Genomic DNA, 25,790 nt, shown 5'->3' with positions numbered 1-25,790 from the left:
GCGGAGGAAACTAGAGAGCGCCAACACGTCAATGGCTCAATGCGTTTCGGTGATTTCTCAATCAGACAAATATCAGGCAGAAGACTTCACGATAGGTACCTGATTCCACATATTCCACATATATTTTCATGTAGTATTCAGTGTATGTAGTATTCAGGGTCCATACGGAAGACCGGAATACGACAAGCCTCAGTGGAGCATGCGTTGGAAGAGAATCAGAAAAAGAAGAAGCTGTTGAAAGAGTGAGAGACGACGAGTGGAGTCCATGCCCCTCTTAGAAGTCTGAGCAAAATCAAGACCAAACTATGGCCTCGTCTCCACTGTGAACTGTTCGTAGCTGAGACATCTGTTGAAAACATCTGATGGTGACCGACTCATGGAGTAGAGAGAGGTACAATAGTGAGTCAACAATGTACTCATACCTATTGAGTCCTGTAGAATCAGAAGACAGGACAATAAGCAACGCCCATCTCTATAAGTTAGTTATTACTCTTCTCGCATTGCTCGTGCTGTACCCACTGTCTTCAATCTTTGCTGTAGCTTCTCGGCAAATTCCCCTCCTTGCGTTGACTCCGTCGACTCCCTCGACAGCAACTCGTGGCTGGACTAGAAGAGTTGTCAGTCTATTACTGACTGTCTGACAACGAACGATAAATACGTACTTCAACGTAAATAGCACTTTTCTTTTTTTTTTTTTTTTTGTTGTCGCCCAGTTGGTGCACACTAAAAATCGACAGGGGAGCAAGCTAGGTTCTTCCGTCTGGGCCTGCCGGGACCGCGTCTCGCCCATTTCTCCTCCTTCCTTAACTTTACTTCTTTCTTCTTTCTCGCTTTTTGAGACGGTCCGCCACACTCAATATCTTCCCCTCCCCCAAGCCATGGACGGCCAGACCACTGGGACCAGCTCTGCTGGTAATTCGAGCGATTTCGTATGTTCTCATTTTCCTTCAAGAAGATAGAAAGCCCTGTTCGCCTGCTAACAATATGCTCGAATCTACAGGTTCGCAAATTGTACAAGTAGGTTACCATCTTTGTTCACTCCCCCGGTTACAACTCCTGTTTCATCACCCACAATGCGATCGCTCAAAACTGTTTGATTAATCAATTTGACAATAGGATGTTGGAGGATCCATCGTATTCGGACATTGTGCGCTGGGGCGATGAGAATGACAGTTTTGTTGTACTAGAGGTACTGAATCATCTTCATCCGATGACCTTCGATCAGCAACTGATGACTTGATATTGTTGTGCACAGTGCGAGAAATTTACCAAAACTATCCTCCCCAAACACTTCAAACACAGCAACTTTGCCAGTTTTGTTCGCCAGCTCAACAAATATGACTTTCACAAAGTGCGCCAGAATAATGAAGAAACAGGGCAATCGCCGTATGGGCCTAATGTCAGTGATTTCCTTTCGGCCTTTCGATACTTCAAGAGTACAAACTAATCGATGGGACTGAGCCAGGCCTGGGAATTCAAACACCCCGAATTCAAAGCTAATAATAAAGATTCGTTGGACAACATTCGAAGAAAAGCGCCAGCACCTCGAAAGCCAGCCCAAATGAATGAAGATTCAGTCCCGACCCAGCAGATCGATCTGATGAACTCGCAAATCATGGCCCAACAGCAGCAAATCCAGTCGTTGACCGACCGGAACGCCCAGCTTTCGGTTGATTCCCAAGTGATCATGCAGGAGGTCATGCGCTTGCAAAAGACCATTCTTCAACATGAAAACGTCATCCATAATGTCATGAACTACTTGTTTACTGTCGATGCTCGCCACCGCCGTGATAGTCGCGCCAGCGGTGCCTTTGCTGGTCAAGATGGCTCAGCTGCAGACGATCTCCCCGCCTCGCCGTTACAACAAGCATCCAAGATTCTCAGTGACTTGAGCTCTTCGCAATTGCCTCCCAATCTCGTGAATTTTGATTCTTTGAATGATCCCACCAAAGCTCAGATGGTTTCGACGCCTCCGTTAGGCGCTGGCGCACGGAACGGCATCGCCCGAGGCCCCAATTCGGCTGGATCGAATCCTTCTATAGGTTTTGTTAAGATGAATGGTGAACTGGAGACGGCTGTCTACCCAGTTGGCGCGACCAATGGTATTGATCCAATGTATAGCGAACATGTGAACAATATCCCGTACTCAATTCAACCAAAAGACATGGCTGCCCCCGAAGCAGTCGCTCCGCAACAGCAACAAATACAGCGCCCGTTCAACGAGACTCGGAAGAAGAATACATTTGTCAACCCAGGCTGGATCAAACAGCCTAATATCTTGCTGGTCGAGGATGATGATACGTGTCGTCAAATTGGTGGTAAATTCTTGGGCTCTTTTCAATGTCAAATTGATAACGCTGTATGTTTCCCCTATTGACCCAAAACAACGTTATCATTACTGACGTTGGTAGTACGACGGTCTACAAGCTGTCACCAAAGTGCAGTCGGGCAAGAGGTACGATTTGATTTTGATGGATATCATAATGCCTAATTTGGACGGGGTATCTGCATGCCATTTAATCCGTCAGTTTGATCGCACACCGATTATTGCTATGACTTCGAATATTCGCAAGGATGATATTGAACTGTATTTCCAACACGGTATGTTTTATCTCGTTTGACCCAAAACTTCACATCTTTTCTGACGACTTTGTAGGCATGGACGATGTTTTGCCCAAGCCATTTACAAGGAAGAGTCTCCTGGACATGCTTGAAAAGCATTTGATGCATCTTAAAACCGTGCCCACAACAACCATGGATCCAGCCTCGGTAACACCCATGACCACGCATACCTCGGCGGCACAGTCTATCAAGGAAGATAGTTCTCCTGGACAGTCACCAGCTGCATCTATGAATAACTGGCAGTCTCCCGGGCAGCTTCAGGGAATGTCGCCGGTACACCTCAATGTCCAACAAGTTCCACAATATATGCAGCCAATGACTCCTGCGGGGCCATTTGCAATTGACCAAAACGGAGTTCAATATGCGACTCCATCAGCTCTCAGTCAACCTCCTCTGCGCCCACAGCACCGAAGACAAGTCTCTGATATGTCAAGTACTCCAGATGCAGCAGGCTACGCCAAAAGACAACGCATGTACTCAAACCCGCAGATGATGCCTCAAATGGCCGGGCAGCAGAACGGTTAAATCTTGTCCAATTTTGGTGTGCGTTTCTCTTGATATTTCATCTCATTGCATTGGGAGTGGCAATCATATGGCCTCGTTTTTATTTTCTTGAGTTATCTATCCGTCCTGGATTAATGTCTATTCATCAGGGACATATAATTCAACCGGACACGGCAGACATCATACATCATATCGGCGCATAAGGCGTTTTTCTGTCTATTGCTCTCTTATGATATCTCTTTTGTCTAAAAAACGGGCCCGGAAGGGGGGGGGTGGTCCGCGAGTCTTTTTGATATATACCAGGGCAAGTTTTAAATCATTGGATCATGACATTCTGGTATTTTTTTTTATCATTCTCTACAATTTTAATTTCCGACGGTCATTCTTTTTTCTATCTTATGGCATGTTCATTCAACTCCAGATCATGATCAGTGGCAGAGGAATGTAACATTCATCTTCTCTTTCCATTCATTTTGACCCCATTCCGAAGGGTTTCAGGTGATGAGCCTACATAGTTTTATTTGGATAATATGATACGAATCCGACCAATTTCCAACACGACATATACTAATTTCTCAAAATATACATACGTAGTACTATGTAGCATCGAGTAGAACACATCCAAGCTCCAAAGCTTAGATCAGATGAGTTACACAACTATTGACCGGGGGCCATGAATCATCGACGGTCTAGAACGCAAGCCCATTCAATTTTAATCTACACAGAAGATCTGGACTGGCTACGTACCGAACCGCCCGGGCGATTGTCCATAGGAAGATTGTCTGGTCCCAGAACGGGCCAGAACGCTGTTGTCTCGGTCTGGCCAGATCTTCGAGGGTTGTGTGATTGAAATTGATGCCTTGAATTTCAGGCTGCAATACGAGGGCATGTTTGCTTTGTTTGTTTTGAGGAGTCATATGTTACACCGCCTTGGTTTGTGCTGGTTTTCTGCCGAGAAATAATCGATTTGATGTTTGTGTAATTGGGAGCTTCATTTTCTGTGGGACACTGTCTGATAGTTGCGTCGGTATTTACTTAACACATTCAGTTTTCTAGCTGCTATTTAACTATTCCGCTTTTTATGGGAATCGCGATTACTGTCCATCTGGTGACACTATCAACCTTGATCTCAACCAGCCCCGCACCGAGAAAATATCAGACTCCTGCCTAGGTACTCTACTCGATAGAACAGCGACAACGCTCCATCGGTAACAACAATGGGTCCGAAGCAAAAAGGTGGTGGAGGGGGAGGAAACAAACAAAAGGGAAACGCTACAGAAGAAGTCGAAGAGACTTTGCAGGCCGTTGTCTTTGCGGATACATTTGAGACTCGATTCGAGCCGTTTACTTTGGAGAAGCCTAGAGTATGTGTGGATCAGAGCTACAGTGATGACCAGTACTGACGATGTGTAGTGTCTATTACCGCTGGCTAACACTCCTCTGATCGAATATACGCTTGAATTTCTCGCTAATGCGGGCGTGCAAGACGTTTTCCTCTACGGAGGAGCACACTCCAATTTATTGGAGAAGCATATCAGGTATGTTCATAACTAGAATATCAAGTACTAGACTGATAAACTATTAGTACATCCCGATGGAAAGCACCGTCATCACCCTTCAAGAAACTCACCTTTCTCAAATCCACATCCACCTCCGTTGGAGACGTCATGCGAGACCTAGACGGCAAACACCTGATAACAGGCGACTTCATCGCCGTCAGCGGAGATGTAATCAGCAACTTCCCCATCGACGAAGTCCTCTCTAAACACCGCGCTCGTCGCCAAGCAGACCGTAACGCCATCATGACCATGGTACTGCGCGAAGCCGGTGCACAACACCGGACAAAGTCATCTTCCGTCTCGCCGGTTTTCGTCGTTGATCCTACAAAGGATCGTTGTTTACACTATGAGGAGATTGATCATTCCGATAAATCGTCGTCGTCGGGTCCTGCACGGTTGACGATTGATACAGAGATTTTGACGAGTCATGCCGAGATTGATATTCGTCGGGATTTAATTGATTGTAACATCGATATTTGCACACCGGATGTTTTAAGTTTGTGGTCGGATAGTTTCGACTATCAGTCTCCGCGCAAACATTTCTTATACGGTGTCTTGAAAGATTATGAATTGAACGGGAAGACGATTCATACCCATATCATCCAGGAGCACTATGCGGCTCGAGTGAGAAACTTAAAAGCTTATGATGCAATCACAAAGGATATCATATCACGTTGGACATACCCGCTTTGTCCAGACACGAATCTGCTTCCGGGACATACCTACGAGTTGCGACGGGGCAGTATATACCAGGAACAGGGAGTCATACTAGCTCGGTCCTGTATAGTGGGGCGACGGACGGTCATCGGCCAAGGAACGAGTATAGGCGACAAGACCACCGTCACCAACTCGGTACTGGGCAGGAATTGCCGGATAGGCAAGAATGTGGTCCTGGATGGAGCGTACATCTGGGACGGGGTGGTCATTGGCGATAATACAGAGATTCGCCAGGCGATTCTAGCTGGGGACGTTGTTGTGGGAGATAATTGTAAAGTTGAACCGGATGTGCTGTTGTCGTATGGTGTCAAGATCTCGAATGGAGTTACCGTGGCCCAAGGTACCAGGATTAGTGCTGCTCCGCGCGAGGATGGATCTGTGCCTGCAAATGAAGAGAATATCGTGGGTAGCGAGGGACGAGGTTATGAATATGTTGGCGAGGAAGACGAGGAAGATGAGGATAACCGTAGCGAGTCCTCTGGTCTAAGTAGGTCTTGCCCGTTCGTACTGACACGAAATCGCTGACTTTTTTCCCCAGTCTACAATATGGCCAATCTCTCTCTGTCTACCGATTCCATCTCTACACTATCAAGCGAGATCTCAGCCGATGACGAGTATTTCCACGGCCAGCGAAGCGACAGCTTCGGAACTTCGGTTTCTGAAGACTCGGATCGCGACCACTTCCAATACGACGCATCCAACAACTTGTACGAAAGCATGCGTGACGGTGTCTCAGCCGACGTTGTCGCACTTGAACTAGTCAGTCTCCGTATGAGTGCCAATGCATCAGACCACCAAGTCCGTCATGCAGTAGCCTCATCATTCATGAAACGCATCTCCCAACTAATCAGTGAATCCGGCAAGGGCGCCGGTGAGGCAGTCCACGACGTATTCACACGCTACAAAGATGTCGTCGACCGATGTCTTTTCGACAAGAACAAAGAGGCAAAGACAGATCAGACCGATCTATTGTTGCAAATCCAGCAGGATCTTGCCCATCGCGCAAAGGGAGATACAATTCTTTTATTTACGGCTAAGGAGTTGTATGATCTGGATATTATTGAAGAAGAGGCCTTTGAAGCCTGGTGGGCTGATGAGCGATCTATCGCCACGGAAGAGTTGAAGAAGGTGCGAGCCCAGACGCAGCAGTTTGTGGATTGGCTGGCGAATGCTTCGGAGGAGGATGACGATGACGAGAGTGAAGATGATAGTGAGGATGACGAGGAGGAAGATAGCGATGAATGATTATGTTGTGTAGATATAGTCAAAGAAATCATGACTGTGACTGCAAGTCTTTGGTGGTGTTGACCTTGATCGTACTTTACTCGCATGAAATATGTGAACCTAGGGCTTTAGGACGGCTTAAAGCGGCGCCAGTATTTTCTGCCTTGTAATGCAGGCATCGATGGTTACCAGCTGACAGACTACGACCCCACTCGCAGCTTCTCTCTTACTCTCGCGTCGATGTCCAAGTTAATTTTCTCTTGACTCATTTTTCTCTGACTGAAGGAAGAGTTCTCATATCAAGGATTACTAACTGATAATACCTTGGTGAGCCGTTATTGGCCGTCAAGGTGTCTTCGTCTCGATTCTCTTTTCGCCGCTTTGCTGGGTTTGCCGCCGTAACCTATCGATCCTTGGGCTGTGACCAGTGACACTATCTGGGTCTCCCCTTCCACCTTATCGTCTCCTGCCAACGAAGTCCTAACCAACACCACATGATTGTGTATATTTCTTACTTCCGTATATCCTGAGAAAAATAAAAAGGTACCGAGGAAAAGGATCTCTCCTTTTCGTTCTACTTTTCGATCTTTTCAACTCGCCTCCCTCTTCCCCCCTCCCGAGCCTCACCTCTCAGGTCTTCCCGATAACCCCAGAAATACCTTCACCACGCCTCCCACAACGAGGAAGAGGAAGGCAGTCGAGGAGGCGGCGGCGACAGTGACAAATTCTCGTTCGAAAAAGGGCGATCTCGACCGCGAGTGTATATCCAAGGCTACTAGATCGGGATCCGGGTCAGGGCTGGGCCCAGGATCAGGATCAGGCCCAAACAAGTCGCTGCGGCTGGAACGAAGTGTCTCCCCTCACCAAGCAGTAGAAGAAGAGCAACAACAATCATCGCAGACGTCGTCTAGGAGTAGCAAGCAAAGCAACGACGATAAAGAGTTTTCCCTCTTGCTTAAGAAAAAGGTGTCCACTTTGGTGACTCCCACTGCAACAACGCGGAGCATGGATTCGGACGATGAGTTTATGACCGATGTTTCCAGTCGAGAAGAGGATTTCCTGGATACGCAGGATAGCGAAGATGAGAGTTTAGGTGAAGGTTTGTTCTCATTAATGTATTATTATTAAAGGCCTGGGGAGTTTGATGGCTCACTCTTTGTTTGATTCAGACTTCGGTGACGATTTTGACGCCGGCTTTTCTTACGACAAAGATCTTGTACAAAAGACTAAGAAACCTTACGAAGTCGACTTCAAAGTTCTCAGTCCTGGCGACATTGATCGTGAACAAAACTCTCAGATCGCGGAAGTCTCGTCGATTCTTGGGCTACCTCCCGAGTCTGCAGGAATTTTGCTCCGGTTCGCGCGATGGAATAGGGAAAAGTTGATAGAGTCTTATATGGACCGGTCAGAGGAGATTCTAGAAGAGGCGGGACTGGGGCATAGCTTCGAGGCAAATCCCAGGACAGAGGTTGTCCCTGGCTTCATGTGCTCGATCTGCTGCGAGGATGGTGACGATTTGGAGACGTACGCTATGCGATGTGGCCATCGGTTTTGTGTGGATTGCTTTAGACACTACCTTTCGCAGAAAATCAAGGAGGAAGGTGAGGCGGCGAGAATTCAATGTCCTCAGGATAACTGTCATCGGATCGTTGATTCCAAGTCGCTCAACTTACTCGTAACGGATGAACTTAAGGATAGGTGAGTATTACGACCAACCAGCTGGAGAAAGTCACTGACTGTTACAGATATAAAACGTTGCTTACTCGAACATATGTCGATGATAAAGACAATCTGAAATGGTGTCCCGCTCCGAACTGTGAATTCGCCGTAGAATGCGGAGTCAAGGCTAGAGATCTTAACAAGATTGTGCCCACGGTACACTGCGCATGCAAGCACAGTTTCTGCTTTGGATGCGGTTTGAACGATCATCAACCGCCTCCCTGCTCGTTGGTCAAGATGTGGTTGAAGAAGTGCGAGGACGATTCCGAGACGGCAAACTGGATCTCGGCCAACACGAAGGAATGTCCCAAATGTTTGTCTACGATTGAAAAGAACGGCGGATGCAATCACATGACGTGCCGCAAGTGCAAACATGAGTTTTGCTGGATGTGCATGGGACTTTGGTCTGAGCACGGAACCAGTTGGTATAACTGCAATCGATACACGGAAAAGTCTGGCTCGGATGCTCGGGATGCTCAAGCGCGGTCTCGTGCATCACTTGAACGATATCTACATTACTACAACCGATACGCCAACCACGAGCAGTCGGCCAAACTGGACAAGGACTTGTACCTCAAGACTGAGAAGAAGATGACCAGTCTACAGTCTCAGTCGGGTATGTCGTGGATCGAAGTTCAGTTCCTAGACACGGCTTCTCAAGCATTACAGCAGTGTCGTCAGACACTCAAATGGACATATGCATTTGCCTATTACCTGGCGCGCAACAATCTAACGGAGATCTTTGAAGATAACCAAAAGGATCTGGAGATGGCGGTGGAGAGTTTGAGTGAGATGTTTGAGAAACCGATTGCAGAACTGGCGGAACTCAAGGTGGATATTCTTGACAAAACGGCATACTGCAATAAGCGCCGAGTTATCTTGTTGAGCGATACAGCAGAGAATTTGAAACAAAGTAAGTTGTTTTCCTGAATGTTACAAGAATATCTACTGACTCGACTAGATGAATGGAAGTTCAACGTGGAATTATGACGATTAGAATGACGACCTCTACTTACTATGCTATGTATTTATTGTCTTTTCCTAGCCTGGCATGTTTTATCTTTATTTTCCAATCGATCAATGGCATTATCCAGCGATTACTCATTCATTTATTCCATCTTCGCGCGAGAATTCGACTGTACCGAAACTAGTCTGAATAAATATCTTCTCCATCGGACGAAATGAAGTTTTCCTAGCAAAGCACAGACTCCGTAAAGCCCTCCGCAATCGGACATCCGAACTTTCCTGGAAAAGCCGCGGAAGACCGAGCCAACACTCCGAAGAAGAAACTTGGCCTATAGCCACTGTGTTTTCAGCTGGTTCACTAACTATCAAATATTATGTCCGTCCAGAATCTGATAACAATGTAAAAAGACGGAGTTACTGAATCGAGCAGTTCGGGCCGGTGTGGAAGAAGTTTGGGGAAGTTGGTTTGATCTGATAAGACTGCTTGACAGACTCAGTGAACAGAGAGCCATTAAGAGATGTAGTCAGGCAGAAGAATAGTCTTCTTTTTATATATAATTTCAGTAATTATTATTATAGGTAACAGTAGCAATATCGTAGGAAAGAAAAAGGATTCGAAAAATAGAAAGAAAATCGAGGCCAGAGTCCAGGTGGTTCTGTTTAGTCAACTCAGATCGCAATGCAAACCAAGCAAAACAGCTACAGATGGAGTTTCCGTCACTCCCAATTTTTATCTTCCCATCCATTCCTCCTACTTATGCAACCCAGCTTGATCTTTATTCTTACTTCATTTTCAATATTCTCGATCCTTTTGATTAGTCTACAAATTTCATACTCGAAAAAGTTTTAGGGAATTGGCAGGAACTTATTCCAACCCTGCGTGTCATTATCATCACCACCCAGCCCGCTAGTTATTCTTCAATCCAACAAAATAACTACCTCCCGGAGTCAGCTTGCGGCTCCGGCTGCGCCTTCAGAGCTTTTTCCAGCTCGGATGGCGGAACACATCCCAGGACAGGAATATGAGTACGTTATGTTTCTTCTATATCTCTTTTCTGAGGCGACCGGTTTTTGCATCTATGATTCAATTGCGTGGATCGAAACCTGGGGAAGATTCGATAGGACTGCAATAAAGCTAACTTTTTTTTGCGACGACAGGTATGAAGCTCTTCCTTCGAATTATGGCTTGGGCCACAATATGTTAGCCGGTGCTTTCGCGGGGATTGCGGTATGTTTCGAGAGTCACACACAGCTGAAGGAAGGTTAGGGTGGACGGAACTGATGGGTTCGGAAATATAGGAGCATTCGGTTATGTATCCGGTCGATTTGTTAAAGGTTTGTCTTTAATACCTCGCAATGAGTTGAAGGTGCGAGTTAGTCTTATTAACTTTCTAGACGCGAATGCAAGTTTTACATCCGAGCTCCGGCGGGCTTTATACGGGTATCACGAATGCGGTATCTACTATCTATCGGATTGAAGGCTGGAGGACGTTGTGGAAGGGCGTCTCGAGTGTGATTGTGGGCGCTGGTATGGGATTAAGCATGAGTTTCTGTACAACGTGGCTAAATATGTGTTAGGTCCTGCGCACGCTGTCTATTTCGGTACATATGAGGCGGTCAAAGAGTTTGCAGGTGGAAATGCGGATGATGGCCATCATCCATTTGCTGCTGGTAAGCTTGCTCTTCGTGATGTGCAAAACCATATGCTAATTGACTTGCTAGCTTTGAGCGGTGCATGCGCTACTATTGCTAGTGACGCTCTCATGAACCCATTCGATGGTAAGTTCGGTTTGCGATTGAAGTTTTAGACCATCCAACTAACCTCAACAGTCATCAAGCAGCGAATGCAAGTCCACGGATCCGTTCACAAATCAATTGCGCAATGTGCCAAAGCAGTCTATCGCGCCGAAGGTCTCCAAGCCTTCTACGTCTCGTACCCAACCACTCTCAGCATGACCGTCCCTTTTACAGCTACGCAATTTGTAGCCTACGAGTCAATATCGAAGATCATGAACCCTTCGAAAGAGTATGATCCATTCACTCACTGTATTGCGGGAGGTCTCGCCGGTGCCGTGGCAGCGGCAATCACTACACCACTCGATGTGATCAAGACACTTTTGCAAACCCGAGGATTAGCGACGGACCATGAGATTCGAACTGCGCGAGGGTTGTTCAATGCTGCTGCTATTATTAAGCGTCAGTTCGGATGGGCTGGTTTCCTGCGTGGACTGCGACCTCGCATTATTTCGACCATGCCCAGCACGGCGATTTGCTGGTGAGTGACCCTGACTGTCGAACACTAGCAGATAGACACCCGAGCTGACAGTACAAGGACTTCGTATGAAATGGCAAAGGCTTACTTCAAAAACCAAATGGCCGACAAATGAACCGACCACAGCCACTAACCTGTTACTCTTCACGAATATGGTGTGGATTTTATCGATCCGACACTTCCGCTTTTCCCCCATGAACACCATTTTCTTCTACAGCCGGCATGAACAAGAATAACGAACGTCGTTTTGACTGTCCACACCTTTCCCCTCATCGAACATCTTCATCGATCTCCTAGAGGCCAGCGGGCTATTTTTGCTGGCTTCTGACGACCCATCATCCTCGCATCATAACGTTCTATTCTAGCGATGTATATTGTTGCCCATCATTTTCATCATCATCGCGAAGGGGCATTTCTGATATTTCTTCGCACATCACAACATCAAACATCTGAATTCGGTATGTCACCATCAGCATGAAGTAACTTCATTTTTGATTTCTGCATCCGAAGAAACCTTGGAATTTCATCACAGCAACATTCTTGTTTCTACATATGTTGCGTTCGTTTCTATTTGGCGTTCAGATCGGATGGGATTAAAATAATCTGTAAAGACATGGGAGAAAATGGGTGGATTACTTTTTTTTTCTTATCATCTATTTTCTTCTTAATCGCCTGGATGTTCGGGGATGCTTCTTTATGTTCGTGGTTGTATGATGTTGCTTAAGGGGTTTGCCATTTTTTTTGTATGTTTATCATGTACTCATAGATATGTGGAAGTCTGGTCTTGGCCTTTTCATATGGTGAGGAATGGAGAAGGAGAAAATAAAAAGATATACAAAAGTATATCGATGCATTGAATATTTCAAGGTCCGGTAATTATGTCGTATGTACGAAAATCTACTACGTCACTTGTATGTTTCTGCTCGTAATTACATATTACTCCAGTGCTGTCAACATAACCTAATAACAACTTCAATCTTTCTCTACATCCGGTATCTAAGAAGCACTTGGAGACCAAATCAAATGGACAGCACAACCTCCCGTCTCCGTAAAAGGCTTGACAGTTTGTGGAGGACCATTTGCGACGAGGAGAACTCAGATCGCTCTCAGAAGACCAGTTGAGCGCTTGCAATATAAGGCTTATCCAGCATCATTTTGAGACCAATGATGACGAAGAGTATGACTCTACTGAATAGTTGTCTACTACCTATCTGAGTTATTATCCACCTATTCTTTTTGTTCCGTGTCCTCAGTCGGCTATCGATGATCATGCTTTCGATATCGAGGAATGTATCGATCCGTTGACTGTGGACATTGAGCTTGGATTTGAAAATTACAAGTCTCGGCGAAATGATCCTGGGATTTACACAGAATATCTCTTCTGGTATCTTGAGAACTGGGCTATCCATGGCTTCTCACGCAAGCATTTCCGTCCGATAGTTTGGGGTCTTGCAGGGCTGAGTTATATTGTGCCAATACAACTGAAATGCTTGGTGCAGGACCTCCCGTTCGATCATCTGGTGGGTGGTTATCGCGATCCGAGTCGTCGTCGTCGCCGAGCCCAGAGTGCTGCACAGCGCGCGGAGGCAGCTCGTCAAGAGGATGCGACGACCCAGGGAGCTAATGAGTAGGAACTCGATGCCCCTGGAGAGACGGACAGAGAGGAAGGGTGACGTCCGAGCTGTACTCCGCTGCGGCATGCGTTGAAATAGTGCCCTGAACGCCAATTATTGCTGAAATAAGGCAAAAAAGAGAAATCTGCTGAATCATCGCAGTACCTGATGTCAAGTCTCCAGCAACGAGCTCGCACCTCATCGTGGTGCTGGAGTCTAGTAGCCATTCTGGCGAAGCTTAGTGGAGCTCTTGATCTTACATGAATTTGCCTGTTGGTGTGAATAGAGTCAAGGATTTGGTGAGAGACGTAGCTGTTAGTAGTCTTATAATTGTAATTACCTGAAAGTCAATGAGATCTTCCTAACTAGATTCTTATCAGACAGTCTTGTGCTCGAATATGCCGAAATATAGGAGGTGGTTGGCAGTGAGACTTTTCAGCTTTACAGCCTGAGGCGGTGCATCCTCGACCAATTCTTTCTCAATGCTGCTCGAGACAGCAAATCTGAATGAACGAACTTCACAAGCATGAGACATTCTCTGCGTAGCAAAGACCATGTTAGACGTGATCGAGAGACATCAGCATGATTTTCTTGGCGTCTAAGTTCGGCTCGATCGAAGCAACACTAAAACGAGCAACGACGTCACGCGAGAAAGACCGAAAGACCCATCAAACCAATGCCCGCTCCATTCTTCAACTCAGCCACATCTCAAGAGACAAGAAAACAACTTGCGTACCTTTATTCTAATCCGAATTTCATTTCCTTGCCTGTTTATTTTTCACAGCACAAAATTAGCAAAATTAGACCCTTGCTTCATGGTCACCCCTCTATACGGACTCCCCACCTGAGTTGCGACTTACTCTGACTGCATGCGAGCAATCACTGGACCAACAACCCAAACAATCGCATGGCGAGCTCGTCTTTGTTGATACCTTCTAGATGATGCGCTCAAAGCCCTCGTCTTCTATGCAGAAGACCTACGATGAGTGCTATTTGATGTGTTCTACGGCTGTCTACTTTGAAGGACAGGTACGTAATACTCGGTCTAAGACAAAGCAGCTTCTTGCTCATTGCTGCATATTGAATAGAATAACGAAGCCGAGGCTCTACGATCATGGCGCTCCGCCCTCGAAACTATATACTACCATAACGCATATCGCGTGCCCCCGAATTACGTCCCCAAAACCGAGACTGAAAAGGCTCTACAAGAGTCCCTTCGACAACTTGAATTGCAATGCAAGGAACGGGTAGATTTACTAGAAGCCCTGCAGGAAAGTAGGAAAGAAGCCGCCGCGAATAATGACGAGAGTACCGACGAAAAAGATTCTTCTGTGAGACCAATGGGTCCCAGACCACCAAAGCTGGAAAAGGGAAAGAAACCGTCGACAAATACCGGCAATGCTGCTCGCAGCAGTCCGCAAGGATGGATTGGGAATGGCACTATTCCGGCCGTTGATTACAACGATTTGTCGAAACCTCCTCCTTTACCAACTAGACCTTCGGCCTCCGCGGCAGCGGTGTCGTTAACGCCTGCTGCGTCTCTTGAATTGAAAGAGACGGCTCCTTCGTCTTCATCGCCCCACAAACTTTCGCCGTCACCTGCTCCAGCAGCTGCTTCTTCCCCGGGCACACCTCTTACGAAGGAATCGTCTCGTGGCTCGAGTCCCGAAAGAAGAAAAATCATGCTCACGACGCTTCGTCAGAAGAAAGATCCCAAAAAGTCCAAAAACAGAAATTCCTCTTCTAGTCGCAGTGGAACTCGTCCGGCAGCGTCAAAGGCGGCCGGGCTTGCTTGGGGAACAATCAAGAAACACCATCCAGTACCTCAAGCGTCAGAGTCTAGTGACTCCGATTTGCGTAAGGATACTGATTCGAAACAAAGACTGTCTGGCGAGGATGTATCCCGGAAAGTTGGACAGCCAAAGCCCGCTACCAGTCCGTTCTCTTCAGATTATATTCCGAGTTCGAGCTGGCGTGAGCCTACCTATCCGGACCAAACTCCGTCAAGTTTCGCTTCACCATATATTGATTCCGCTGCTGCGGCTGCAACAAAGTCCTTAACGAATGATGCATCATCTAAACCGCCACCGACTGCACCTAAACCACCTATCAAGTCATTACCTCCGCCGAAATACCCGGTTTATCGTAAAGAATATCCTTCACATCCCGTCCCTGCTTCTAGTGAGAGAAATGTTAGAACACCACCGCTCAACCGATCAGCTTCCGCGACGCACACCCCGACAGTCTCATCGTCTACCGGTGAGACAGCAGACCAGCCGATCCGAAGGACACTCCCCAAGTCGCAGTCGACACCGCGGGTTTTCGTTGGAGAGAACCGAGCTTCTGTCTCGTCTGTTAGCGGAGACGAACCAGCTCGTCCATCTCCACGAAGGGTAGATGCGAGTTTTGATGGCGCTGCCGCTGCTTCAGCTGCTACACGCAAGCCGAAGCCTCCTGCACCAAGACGGAAGCCTAGAATTACGCCGCCATCGAGTGACCAGGACTCTGCCGAGGATGACAGTTCGTCTGAACGAGGAGATGACGACCCCAAGTTACGAAATATTATGAAGAAGCTACCCAAAGGAATTGACATCAACACGGCTCGACAGATCCTAAATGATATAGTTGTCAGAGGCGACGAAGTGCACTGGGATGACGTTGCAGGACTTGAAACAGCGAAAAAGGCGCTCAAGGAAGCTGTGGTATATCCGTTCTTACGACCGGATTTATTTATGGGGTTACGGGAACCCGCTCGGGGCATGCTATTATTTGGACCGCCAGGTACAGGAAAGACGATGCTTGCGAGGGCGGTAGCGACAGAGTCTAAGTCAACATTTTTCTCTGTATCTGCATCAACATTAACGTCAAAGTGGCACGGAGAAAGCGAGAAACTTGTTCGAGCATTATTTGGACTTGCCAAAGCATTAGCGCCTTCTATTATTTTTGTCGACGAAATTGATTCTTTACTATCTACCCGGTCATCGGGATCGGAACACGAAGCATCTCGTCGATCGAAGACAGAGTTTCTGATCCAGTGGTCTGACCTCCAACGAGCAGCTGCAGGTCGGAACCAATCACTGGATAAGAATCACGATGGAAGCGGTGATGCAAGTCGAGTATTAGTATTAGCAGCAACCAATCTGCCATGGGATATTGACGAAGCTGCTCGACGACGATTCGTCCGTCGACAATACATCCCTCTACCGGAAGACCACGTCCGAGAACAACAAATCCGCCGTCTGCTCAGTCATCAAACCCATGAAATGTCAGATGAGGATATACAAGTTCTCGTCAAAGTTACCGAAGGTATCTCTTCTCATCCACTTACACATTAAGCAAAACCAAAGCTAATGATTTTATGAACAGGATTCTCAGGTTCCGATATAACAGCCCTCGCCAAAGATGCGGCAATGGGTCCGTTGCGTAATCTCGGAGAGGCATTATTGCACACACCAATGGATCAGATTCGACCGATCAAATTTGAGGATTTCGAGGCTAGTTTGTATACTATTAGGCCGAGTGTGGGCAAGGAAGGATTGAAACGATACGAGGATTGGGCGAGAGAGTATGGAGAGAGGGGTGGATGATCTTTATGAATTATATGCATGTTACTCATGAGTAGGTATATTGTATGATTAGGATAGTCAATGTATGCATCGATGCGACGCATTGGAAGTATCGGGATTATAAGATGAATTCATATCTAGTTTTTAGTGTAACAAAGTAAATGTACAATAATCTTCCGAACAACAGGTAATGTACACACACGGCACCGAACAACAAAATCCTCTCAAGCATTGGTTTGAGCTTCAGCAGCAGCCCTCTCAATAACCAAAGCCCTAATCCGACCAATATGCTCCTTACTCTCCACAACCCGTCTAGTAGCCTTCTCAACATCCACTCCTTCCTCTGCAGCAACCTTACCCGCTTTTCGAACCAACTTCTCCATCCTCTTATTCACCATCTCCGCCTCTCTCTCTTCGCGCGTCAAAACAGCAGGTCTATCCTCCACCGCAACTCCAAACGGCGAAATAATTCTCTCAACCACATGTCTCACCCTCGGTGCTCGTGGCGCCCCCGACGAGAATTCAATAACGTCCCCTTGACGGAGCGAATTGCGTGGATCATGCACGAGATAGGTGACTGTCTTGGGGTAGTATTTGCGTACTTTTCGATCCCATTCACGGGTTTGATAGGATACGCGCACGGTTTTGTCCATTAGGCCCACGGATGTAACGGTGCCGCGATTGAGGGTGTAAGGGTATTGGCGAAGAGATGGCAGGGGGAGGTCCGCGGGCCAGAATGCTTGTTCTTCTGCTGTTTTGTTGGGTGATGGAGTGGAGAGGATTTCTTCTTCGACTTCTTGGACTTGTTCGATTATGTTGGGTGAGGATTGTGTAGTAGTAGTCGTGGTAGTGCTGGTTTCTGTATCCAGACGCTGCGTCTCTGTCGATGATTTTTGTTGCTCCTGATCAGCCTCGACCTGCTTTTCCTCCTTCGGGGTTTGATCCTGCGGTTTGTTGCCCCCAAGAAAATCCCAGATTGATCGTCTCGAGTTGATGGCGGTGGCGTATCTGGTTTGTACTGGGAAGGTGGGTGTAATTCTGCCTGCGGATTTTGCCGCTGCCGTAGAGAGAAGCACACTGCTTCTTAGCAGATTGCTAGGCGCCATGTTCTATATTATAAACCTGGGTGTAAGGCGCTGTCGGGAAGACTCGTAAATTTTGTTTTTTGTCGACGACTGAGCGCCCTGTCAATTAGACGATTATCAAACCAGTAAAGTCGAGTATACCCAATTAACCAAATCCCTTTCAATTCCTCACGGTAAAATCACTTCGAAGGTTGCGGGTCGTTAGAAATGAAAGGAAATCATAAATTGTTGAAGGTATGAAGAGAACGGAAATGTTGCGGATTTCTCGCTCTGCGTTTGCACTGTTTGTATTTACCCAACATCCCATCCCGCTTTTGACCAATCAGCTATCCGGCTTACACTAAGTGGCTAGATGCATCTCGTCAGCAATAGTAGTATATTCGTATTTTCGTATATTGATAATATCCAAAAACACCCAATCTTGATATAGTGTACATGTATTCGTTTATCACCATCCAATCGTATATACGATGATTGAGCCTTACAGAAGCGGCATGAACAGAAACAATATGAGAGCTTCGTATTCAAATGAGGAAAAAAAAAGGTAATCCAAGACAAAAACACTCCGTCCGTACGCCATCCTCCTTGCAATTCATTTTTCTATCATAGCCCGTTCTTTCCCGCCTGTTGCGTGTTGCCGACTGGATTCGACCCCAACGAAAGGAAAATAAATCTAAGATTTAGCCTCCCCTACTTCTTCCTCCTCCGACGACACTACCACCACTTCATCAGGGGCCGTCTGCTCATCGCCATTAACCGCAGGTGTAGAGACACCAGGGACAAGGATCGATGCTTTTCTCACTGAAACCTTCTGTTTCGACTGTGCGGAGATGCGCTTCAATTCACTGACAAACGATTGTCCCCAAAATGCGCTCGTGTATTTGGACACGTACTTCTCGAGCTTGGAGAAATTGAGCGCTTTCTGTTCCTCGCTCATGGTCACGGCTTCTTGATAAGCTCCGGCGAGTTCTTCTGTGTTCCAGGGATTAACGATGATGCTGCCGTTGAGTGATTGAGCTGCACCGGCAAATTCGGACAAGACAAGGACGCCGTGACGCTTGTGCTGTGTAGCGATGTATTCGTAGGCGACGAGGTTCATTCCGTCACGAGTAGAGGACACGATGCATGCGTCTGAGACGGCATACAAGGCAATGAGCTCGTCAAAGTTGACGGACTTATGCAGGAAGTGGATTGGCATGAACTCAACAGTACCTGTTCTTGTCAGTACATTTCTTGAAACCAAAACATGTAAACGTACCAAATTTTCCATTAATCCTGCCAACAAGTTCATTGACAACTGCTCGCAGGTTCTGATATTCCTCGACGTCTTGTCGGCTAGGAACTGCAACTTGGACAAGCACGACCTTGCCAACCCATTCAGGGTGATCACTAAGGAAGACCTCCAAAGCATGTAGTTTCTGGGGAACTCCCTTGATATAATCCAAGCGATCAACTCCGACCATCAGTTTCACGCCTTGGAACTTTTGTTCAAGCATCTCAATTCGTTTCTGGACTTTCTCCTTTTGAAGTCCATCCTTGAACTTGTCGGGGTCAATGCCAATAGGGAACGCTCCGGTAGCGACAATTTTGCCTTGAAACTCGATTCCATTCGGAGTAGTTTGTAGGTTACTAAAATCTATTAGTATATTTGTCTTCCCCCATGTCATAAACCTGTACTTACAGAAGTCGAGAGCAACTGCTCAAAAAGTGTCGTGTGTAGTCGTAAGTGTGGAACCCGATCAGGTCACAGTGCAAAACACCTAGTAGGAGCTCATTTCGCACAGGTAGAATTCGATAGATCTCGCTGCTGGGGAACGGTGTGTGAAGGAAGAAACCGATCTTGACATTCTTTTTTGATTCACCAATTTCTTCTCGCAGCATTTCCGGTAGCAGCATCAAATGGTAATCGTGGACCCACACTAAATCACCGTCTTGAATATCCTTAGCAACAGCTTGCGCGAACAGGCGATTGGCTTTCTTGTATGCATCCCATGCATATTCGTCGAATGTGATTTCACCAGGATGGTAGTGGAATAGCGGCCAGAGAATAGAATCTACAGACGAACAATGTCAGTGCTAGTTACAATGAGCAAGAAGAGTGTACCCACTAGAAAAGCCGTTGTAATGTCTATCGGCAAGCTCGTCATCAATCATGACGGGAATAGCTCCATATTCGTCCTTGAGACGCTTTTGCACCACAGGAATCTCCTCTTCAGGAACCTCCAAGCCAGGCCATCCATACCAACGAAACGTAGTCGATTTCGTCAGTCCGCTCAATCCACTGACGAGACCCCCCGATGACATGGAAAAGTCATACTTTCCATCATCTGAGCGTTTGATTGTGATGGGCAGTCGGTTCGACACGAGGAGCAATCTCGACTCCTCGCTTTGATTTTCAGCTGAAGGCATCTCGGCGATTATGTGCGTAGAAACTATACACTTTTCGATATGGTAATTAGTCTAGACCGAGCGATCCGCACGACCAAGGCTCAATGCAATGTCTGCAGACAACGTCGTAGCTAACGTGGGATAATAAACAGCTTCAATGTGCAACTAATTTCTTGAATGGAGTTGTCAGTAAAGAATTTAATATATGAAATGCCCGCATTGGGAGTCCAAGTTTCTGATTATCGCCAGAGGGGAGCTCAAACAAGGAATGCGTCGGGAGGAAAAACTGGGTCGGAATCCAATGAGGGGATCGATGTCATTGACTCTTGGACAGAAGAGATTCGTACAGCATAGATCAAAAATGGAAGAAAGGGATTAAAAAGAAATAATATATATAATTACCATCACAGACCATCCAACATATATGAGAAAAGCAAGCAGTATGAGCTTTATCAATGTGATTTGAATGACGTCTCGCTTTATTCACCTGTTCACCTGTTCACCGGATGCAAATGTAGATGTCTTCTTCACGCGACAACAGCACAGGGATTGTCAGGTAAGGGCAATGGCGAGGCCAGATGGAAGGATAAAGATGTCCTCAATAACGAACTCATCGATGGAGGGGAGAATAAGTAGAGAGACAAAAGAATACGTAGGGATAAGTAATGGAGTTAATATGGAGACGGTTTGGTGGAGTAAGAAAGTAAAGAAGTTTGGAGGGGCAGAACGTAATGTGGAGACCTCAGGCCGCGACTCTATATACTACTACTTTACCCCAACGGCCCTACCTAAGGGACCACGCATTGATTAAATATACTAGTATGAGGGATAATTGGACTAGACGAATGTTAAAAGAGAAACCGGACATGAGACCACGCCGCGGAATCTTACTCGTGGCTCGATACGTGTAAGACTAAAGGCCTATCACGATATTCCTTCGGTCTCTCGGAGCTCTGACATGGAGAACCCATAAGTTAACTTACCTCTATATGTACGTAGTGTAGTACGTACGATAACTACCCTACCCTTGCAAGCCACATGACGGAAAAACAAGAAAGTGGCAAGAAGAATTCTCTTGCAGGAAATAATAATAGTTCTCACAAGGTAGGCCTTTGTGCAATAAGCTGCCATCCTCCAGAAACCCGATCATGCTCAACCTTACCCTCGGCTTCCAATTTATCCAGTACTTGAATCACCCCATGCGATGCGGGCAGATGCAAACTCTCAGGCACATCTTTATAAATCACCTTAACCAGCTGCATAGGTGTCCAACGCGATAATCGTTCGGGAGAAGGTGTCGTAGTATCGGCTGCTTTCGCGTCCACGCTCCCGAATTTGAGGACTCGCAAAACCTCGTTTTCCCGTTGTTGACGGTGGTTAATATAGTCCGTTATCTTTGTGCTGGCGTCATTGATTATGGCGCCATGACCGGGGTATGCCCGGCCTGAGACCGAGTCTTTCATTTTCTTTAGACTGGAGAGATAGGTGCTGAGGTCCTCGAAGACCGCGGTTCCGTGGCCTAGAACATCTAGACTCTATTAGAATTCTCATGGGCACTTGATCCGATGATCCAGGTCGAACATACTGTCACCAGTAAAAATAGCGCCTTCCTCCTCAAAGATAAAACTCATATGATCTTCTGTGTGCCCTGGTGTATGGAACGCCTTCAGCGTCGCACCATCAACCTTGAATACCTGCCCATCCTGAATATCCGTCTGCCCTTCTGTCGGCTGATGTTTGTAGACAGTAGCCTGTGGACAAATCTTTAGCAGATCCGGTACGCCGTTAACATGATCATGATGCCAATGTGTGAGCAGCGCTTCGTGGACAACTGCATTTTCTTCTTTGAGGACTGATTGGAGTAAAGTAGCCCAGCGAGGGAGACCTTCCCCGGTATCGATGAGAATCCGTCGAGGGCCGAGCCCGACTAAATATGTGTTTGTTCCTGTTAAATGCCAATAAGTGAAGCTCTTTGGTGGCCGTACCAGACTCACCTTGTAGTGTAAACTAGTACATCCGCCTTACAATCAGTTTTCTGGGGTCGCGAATACGAGCGGGGTAGGAAGATGACCAACTTTGCCTGGATTTCCAGCTAGTATTCTGATAACTGTTGTGCTCAGTCTCTCGACTTCTGGAAGCGGTACGAGCTGCGTAGCCATGGCGACAACGACACGGGTATTATATTTCCTTCCTTGCGAGTACAAATCGATGAACAAGTGGACTACCTCAAATACGATATATATGTTTTCTCCGCAATATTCAGCAGCTGAGTAAAGTAGTATGGTGCATCCGTCATTGGATAAATAACATCACCGAACCTCGGCAATATCGATCGTGATCCTGTCAGAGGATTATGTCATCACATCGATGTTCTATGGCTTCCACCAAAACAATTTTAACAAATATTAAATATAGCAAAGAATCATCGTTATACACTGATATACCTAGTCTGAACAAGAAAGAAAATAAATGACTTATAAAAACATGACGGGCTATCTCCATGCAAAACACCAAAGAAATTGAGACAACCGTTCAAAGACAATCAGAGTCTGTAGCATTTTGTATTTATCTCGCTCATCTTCCGTCCAATTTGAAAAAATGTCATTTTGAGCCATGTCATTGAGTGTCAGCTCTGAAAACCACAAATATCCTTCTCCAGTGGTATCACAAAATCGAATTCTTTCACCTCGTTGTCTTTTCGAATTATATCTTCGAGGCGATCTGGCACGTAGGTAATGATTTAAGCAGCACCGCTCTTGCGGGCCATGGTGTTCAAGGCAGAACCATCCTTGAACCACTCAATCTGGGACTCGTTGAAGGTGTGGGAGAGCTTAACGTCGAAGGACTTGCCATCCTTGGGGTGGACGCGGAGAGTGATGGGCTTGCCGACAGCAAGCTCAGTGCAGAGCAAGTCAACCTTGGCATCAGGGGGGATACGGTCGTAGTCGGCGGGGTCGGAGAAGGTGAGAGGAAGCATACCCTGCTTCTTCAAGTTGGTTTCGTGCTGTAATAGAATTAGCAAATATCATGATGGATAGAGCAGAGAAGAATACTCACAATACGGGCGAAGGAACGGGTGATGATGGCAAGACCACCGAGATGACGGGGCTCAAGAGCAGCATGCTCACGAGAGCTGCCCTCACCGTAGTTCCAGTCACCAATAACAACCCACTTGATTCCACGAGCCTTGTAGTCACGAGCAGTAGCAGGGACAGCGTCGTACTCGCCAGTAATAGCGTTCTTAACCTTGTTAGCCTCACCATTCTCGGCGTTGATAGCACCAATCAACATATTGTTGGAGATGTTGTCAAGATGACCACGGTACTTCAACCAAGGACCAGCCATAGAGATGTGGTCAGTGGTAGTCTTGCCCTGGGTCTTGATCAAGATGGGGATACCCTCGGCATCCTTTCCATCCCAAGGCTTGAAGCGGGTAAGAACCTGGAGACGGTCGCTGCTTGGGGAGACGGCAACATTGATAGATTCGCGGTTCTCGGGAGGAGCCTGGTAGGTGTCACGACCGGGGTCGTATCCACGGGCAGGGAGACCTTCACCAGTGGGGGGGGAGAGCAAGAACTCGTTGCCGTCCTTGTCCTTGAGCTTGTCGGTGAGAGGGTTGAACTTGAGGGTTCCGGCAATGGACAAGGCGACGACCAAGTCAGGGGAGGTGACGAAGGCGTGGGTGGCGGGGTTGGCATCGTTACGGCCAGTGAAGTTACGGTTGTAGGAAGAGACAATGGTGTTAGGCTCGCCCTTCTTGACGTCCTTACGGTCCCACTGTCCGATACAAGGACCGCAAGCGTTGGCAAGGACGACACCGCCGAACTCCTCGAGGGTCTGGAGCTGACCATCACGGGCAATGGTGGCACGAATCTGCTCGGAACCAGGAGTAACAGTGAAGAGGGACTTGGACTTGATACCGTGGTTCAAAGCATCACGGGCGATAGAAGCAGCACGAGACATGTCCTCATAAGAAGAGTTTGTGCAAGATCCGATCAAACCGACCTTAACCTCCTCAGGCCAGCCATTGGCCTCAACAGCCTCCTTCAACTTAGAGATGGGGGTTGCCAAATCGGGGGTGAAAGGACCGTTGATGTGGGGTTCGAGCTCAGAAAGGTTGATTTCGATCAACTGATCGTACTCAGCACCCTCGTCCTCACGAAGCTCCTTGGCGTACTCGCGAGCAAAGTCACCAATTTGTTGACGCTTGGTAGCCTTGAGGTAGTCGTACATGCGGTCGTTGAAGGGGAAGACAGAGGTGGTGGCACCAATTTCAGCACCCATGTTGCAAATAGTTCCCATACCAGTGCAGGAAAGAGACTCAGTTCCAGGACCGTGGTATTCAATAATGGCACCAGTACCACCCTTGACAGTGAGGAGACCAGCAACCTTCAAGATAACGTCCTTAGGAGCAGTCCAGCCAGACATTTGACCAGTAAGCTTAACACCAATGACCTTGGGGGCCTTCAATTCCCAAGGAAGACCGGCCATGACGTCGACGGCATCAGCACCACCGACACCAATAGCAGCAATACCGAGACCACCAGCGTTAGGGGTGTGGGAGTCAGTACCAATCATCAAACCACCGGGGAAGGCATAGTTCTCGAGAATGATCTGGTGAATGATACCGGAACCGGGTCTCCAGAAACCAATGTTGTACTTAGCACAAGCAGTGGAAAGGAAATCGTAGACTTCCTTGTTGATCTCATTGGCGCGAGCCAAATCCTTGTCACCACCAAGTTGGGCCTCAATCAAGTGGTCACAGTGGACGGTGGCGGGAGTCTGAACAGAGGGCATGCCAGCGGACATGAACTGGAGGATAGCCATCTGAGCAGTAGCATCCTGGCAAGCAACACGATCAGGTCGCAATTTCAAGTACGACTTGCCACGCTCAATCTCTTGACCGTGAGGGTCATCCAAGTGAGAGTAGATGATCTTCTCGGCGAAGGTAAGAGGTCGGTTAAGACGGCTACGAACGATGGAGAGGTTCTCTGAGAATTTCCTAAAAACGAGTCAATAACCAACTCTCTTCGCAAATTTACTGAAATTGCTATTTTCATGGCGAGTTGGTGGAAATCATACTTGTAGTTAATGTAATTTCCCTATTAAGCGAGGTTGACGTCAGTCCTGCACACCCTTGCTACTTACAACAGGTCAGCTTACCTTTTCCCAGTTGGTCATTTCGACCTTCTTGTCAAGGGGAGAATCAGTGACGGTGGCCAGTCCGCGAGAACCGAGGAGCTACATCGCGAATTGTTAGTATGTGGTATAGTGATTGGAATCGACTCCCGCAGTCCTGTCGACAGTCGATGAGGGAGTGGCGCAGATAGTGACTTACAACTCGGGACTTGGTGCCCTATAAACGATGAAATCAATTAGCATCATCGAAAAAACAGGCGATCAAGCGTGATTCGAATGTCGCGCGATTTTTCTCTTTCGGCACGACCTCGAGAGGACAACTTACCACCGCACCCAAGCGGGTGAGCCTAGTGGAGATCATCTTGGTATCTCTAGGCAAGACAGACAGAGCTGCGACTCATTCAATGAGCAAAGCA

The 25,790-nt window shown here is 47.1% G+C and overlaps 9 protein-coding genes across 9 annotated transcripts; 5 read left to right on the top strand and 4 right to left on the bottom strand.

Annotated features, from left to right (window-relative positions):
• Positions 1 to 878: 878 nt before the first annotated feature.
• TSTA_113620 (stress response transcription factor SrrA/Skn7, putative) lies at positions 879 to 3,657 on the top strand (the record flags this gene model as incomplete). Its single annotated transcript, XM_002481485.1, has 7 exons — positions 879 to 929; positions 1,001 to 1,017; positions 1,117 to 1,189; positions 1,256 to 1,399; positions 1,466 to 2,359; positions 2,412 to 2,601; positions 2,657 to 3,657. The coding sequence occupies 7 exons, from the start codon at positions 879 to 881 to the stop codon at positions 3,145 to 3,147; spliced, it is 1,860 nt and encodes a 619-aa protein (XP_002481530.1). The 3' UTR covers positions 3,148 to 3,657.
• Positions 3,658 to 4,343: 686 nt separating this feature from the next.
• Positions 4,344 to 6,706, top strand: TSTA_113610 (translation initiation factor eif-2b epsilon subunit, putative; the record flags this gene model as incomplete). Its single annotated transcript, XM_002481484.1, has 4 exons — positions 4,344 to 4,490; positions 4,540 to 4,664; positions 4,712 to 5,889; positions 5,941 to 6,706. 4 exons carry the CDS (start codon positions 4,344 to 4,346, stop codon positions 6,645 to 6,647), a joined length of 2,157 nt encoding a protein of 718 aa, XP_002481529.1. The 3' UTR covers positions 6,648 to 6,706.
• Positions 6,707 to 7,318: 612 nt separating this feature from the next.
• On the top strand, positions 7,319 to 9,335 carry TSTA_113600 (RING finger protein; the record flags this gene model as incomplete). Its single annotated transcript, XM_002481483.1, has 4 exons — positions 7,319 to 7,725; positions 7,796 to 8,324; positions 8,372 to 9,258; positions 9,307 to 9,335. Exons 1-4 carry the CDS (start codon positions 7,632 to 7,634, stop codon positions 9,333 to 9,335), a joined length of 1,539 nt encoding a protein of 512 aa, XP_002481528.1. The 5' UTR covers positions 7,319 to 7,631.
• Positions 9,336 to 10,204: 869 nt separating this feature from the next.
• TSTA_113590 (mitochondrial carrier protein, putative) lies at positions 10,205 to 12,438 on the top strand. The gene is made up of 8 exons (XM_002481482.1): positions 10,205 to 10,337; positions 10,470 to 10,539; positions 10,611 to 10,646; positions 10,707 to 10,839; positions 10,890 to 10,982; positions 11,034 to 11,090; positions 11,142 to 11,586; positions 11,644 to 12,438. The coding sequence occupies exons 1-8, from the start codon at positions 10,306 to 10,308 to the stop codon at positions 11,696 to 11,698; spliced, it is 921 nt and encodes a 306-aa protein (XP_002481527.1). The 5' UTR covers positions 10,205 to 10,305; the 3' UTR covers positions 11,699 to 12,438.
• A 1,697-nt stretch (positions 12,439 to 14,135) lies between these two features.
• TSTA_113570 (AAA family ATPase, putative) lies at positions 14,136 to 18,045 on the top strand (the record flags this gene model as incomplete). The annotated part of the gene is made up of 3 exons (XM_002481481.1): positions 14,136 to 14,225; positions 14,285 to 16,502; positions 16,563 to 18,045. The coding sequence occupies 3 exons, from the start codon at positions 14,136 to 14,138 to the stop codon at positions 16,781 to 16,783; spliced, it is 2,529 nt and encodes an 842-aa protein (XP_002481526.1). The 3' UTR covers positions 16,784 to 18,045.
• TSTA_113580 (uncharacterized protein) lies at positions 16,987 to 17,868 on the bottom strand (the record flags this gene model as incomplete). The annotated part of the gene is made up of 2 exons (XM_002481480.1): positions 16,987 to 17,819; positions 17,841 to 17,868. 2 exons carry the CDS (start codon positions 17,866 to 17,868, stop codon positions 16,987 to 16,989), a joined length of 861 nt encoding a protein of 286 aa, XP_002481525.1.
• A 475-nt stretch (positions 18,046 to 18,520) lies between the features above and the next one.
• TSTA_113560 (trehalose-phosphate synthase/phosphatase complex subunit Tps1, putative) lies at positions 18,521 to 20,297 on the bottom strand (the record flags this gene model as incomplete). The annotated part of the gene is made up of 4 exons (XM_002481479.1): positions 19,956 to 20,297; positions 19,529 to 19,901; positions 19,106 to 19,476; positions 18,521 to 19,059 (listed from the first exon to the last, which is right to left on the bottom strand). Exons 1-4 carry the CDS (start codon positions 20,254 to 20,256, stop codon positions 18,521 to 18,523), a joined length of 1,584 nt encoding a protein of 527 aa, XP_002481524.1. The 5' UTR covers positions 20,257 to 20,297.
• Positions 20,298 to 21,071: 774 nt separating this feature from the next.
• Positions 21,072 to 22,532, bottom strand: TSTA_113550 (metallo-beta-lactamase domain protein, putative). The gene is made up of 4 exons (XM_002481478.1): positions 22,311 to 22,532; positions 22,230 to 22,242; positions 21,821 to 22,162; positions 21,072 to 21,763 (listed from the first exon to the last, which is right to left on the bottom strand). Exons 1-4 carry the CDS (start codon positions 22,392 to 22,394, stop codon positions 21,333 to 21,335), a joined length of 870 nt encoding a protein of 289 aa, XP_002481523.1. The 5' UTR covers positions 22,395 to 22,532; the 3' UTR covers positions 21,072 to 21,332.
• Positions 22,533 to 22,632: 100 nt separating this feature from the next.
• TSTA_113540 (mitochondrial aconitate hydratase, putative) lies at positions 22,633 to 25,735 on the bottom strand (the record flags this gene model as incomplete). Its single annotated transcript, XM_002481477.1, has 5 exons — positions 22,633 to 23,239; positions 23,293 to 25,237; positions 25,318 to 25,337; positions 25,399 to 25,476; positions 25,700 to 25,735. 5 exons carry the CDS (start codon positions 25,733 to 25,735, stop codon positions 22,976 to 22,978), a joined length of 2,343 nt encoding a protein of 780 aa, XP_002481522.1. The 3' UTR covers positions 22,633 to 22,975.
• Positions 25,736 to 25,790: the final 55 nt, after the last annotated feature.

Source organism: Talaromyces stipitatus, genomic scaffold (genome assembly GCF_000003125.1).
Source record: "Talaromyces stipitatus ATCC 10500 scf_1105507295555 genomic scaffold, whole genome shotgun sequence".
NCBI lineage: Eukaryota > Fungi > Ascomycota > Eurotiomycetes > Eurotiales > Trichocomaceae > Talaromyces > Talaromyces stipitatus.
Note: the sequence above shows the minus strand (reverse complement) of the source record. Positions and strands in the feature narration are given on the sequence as shown.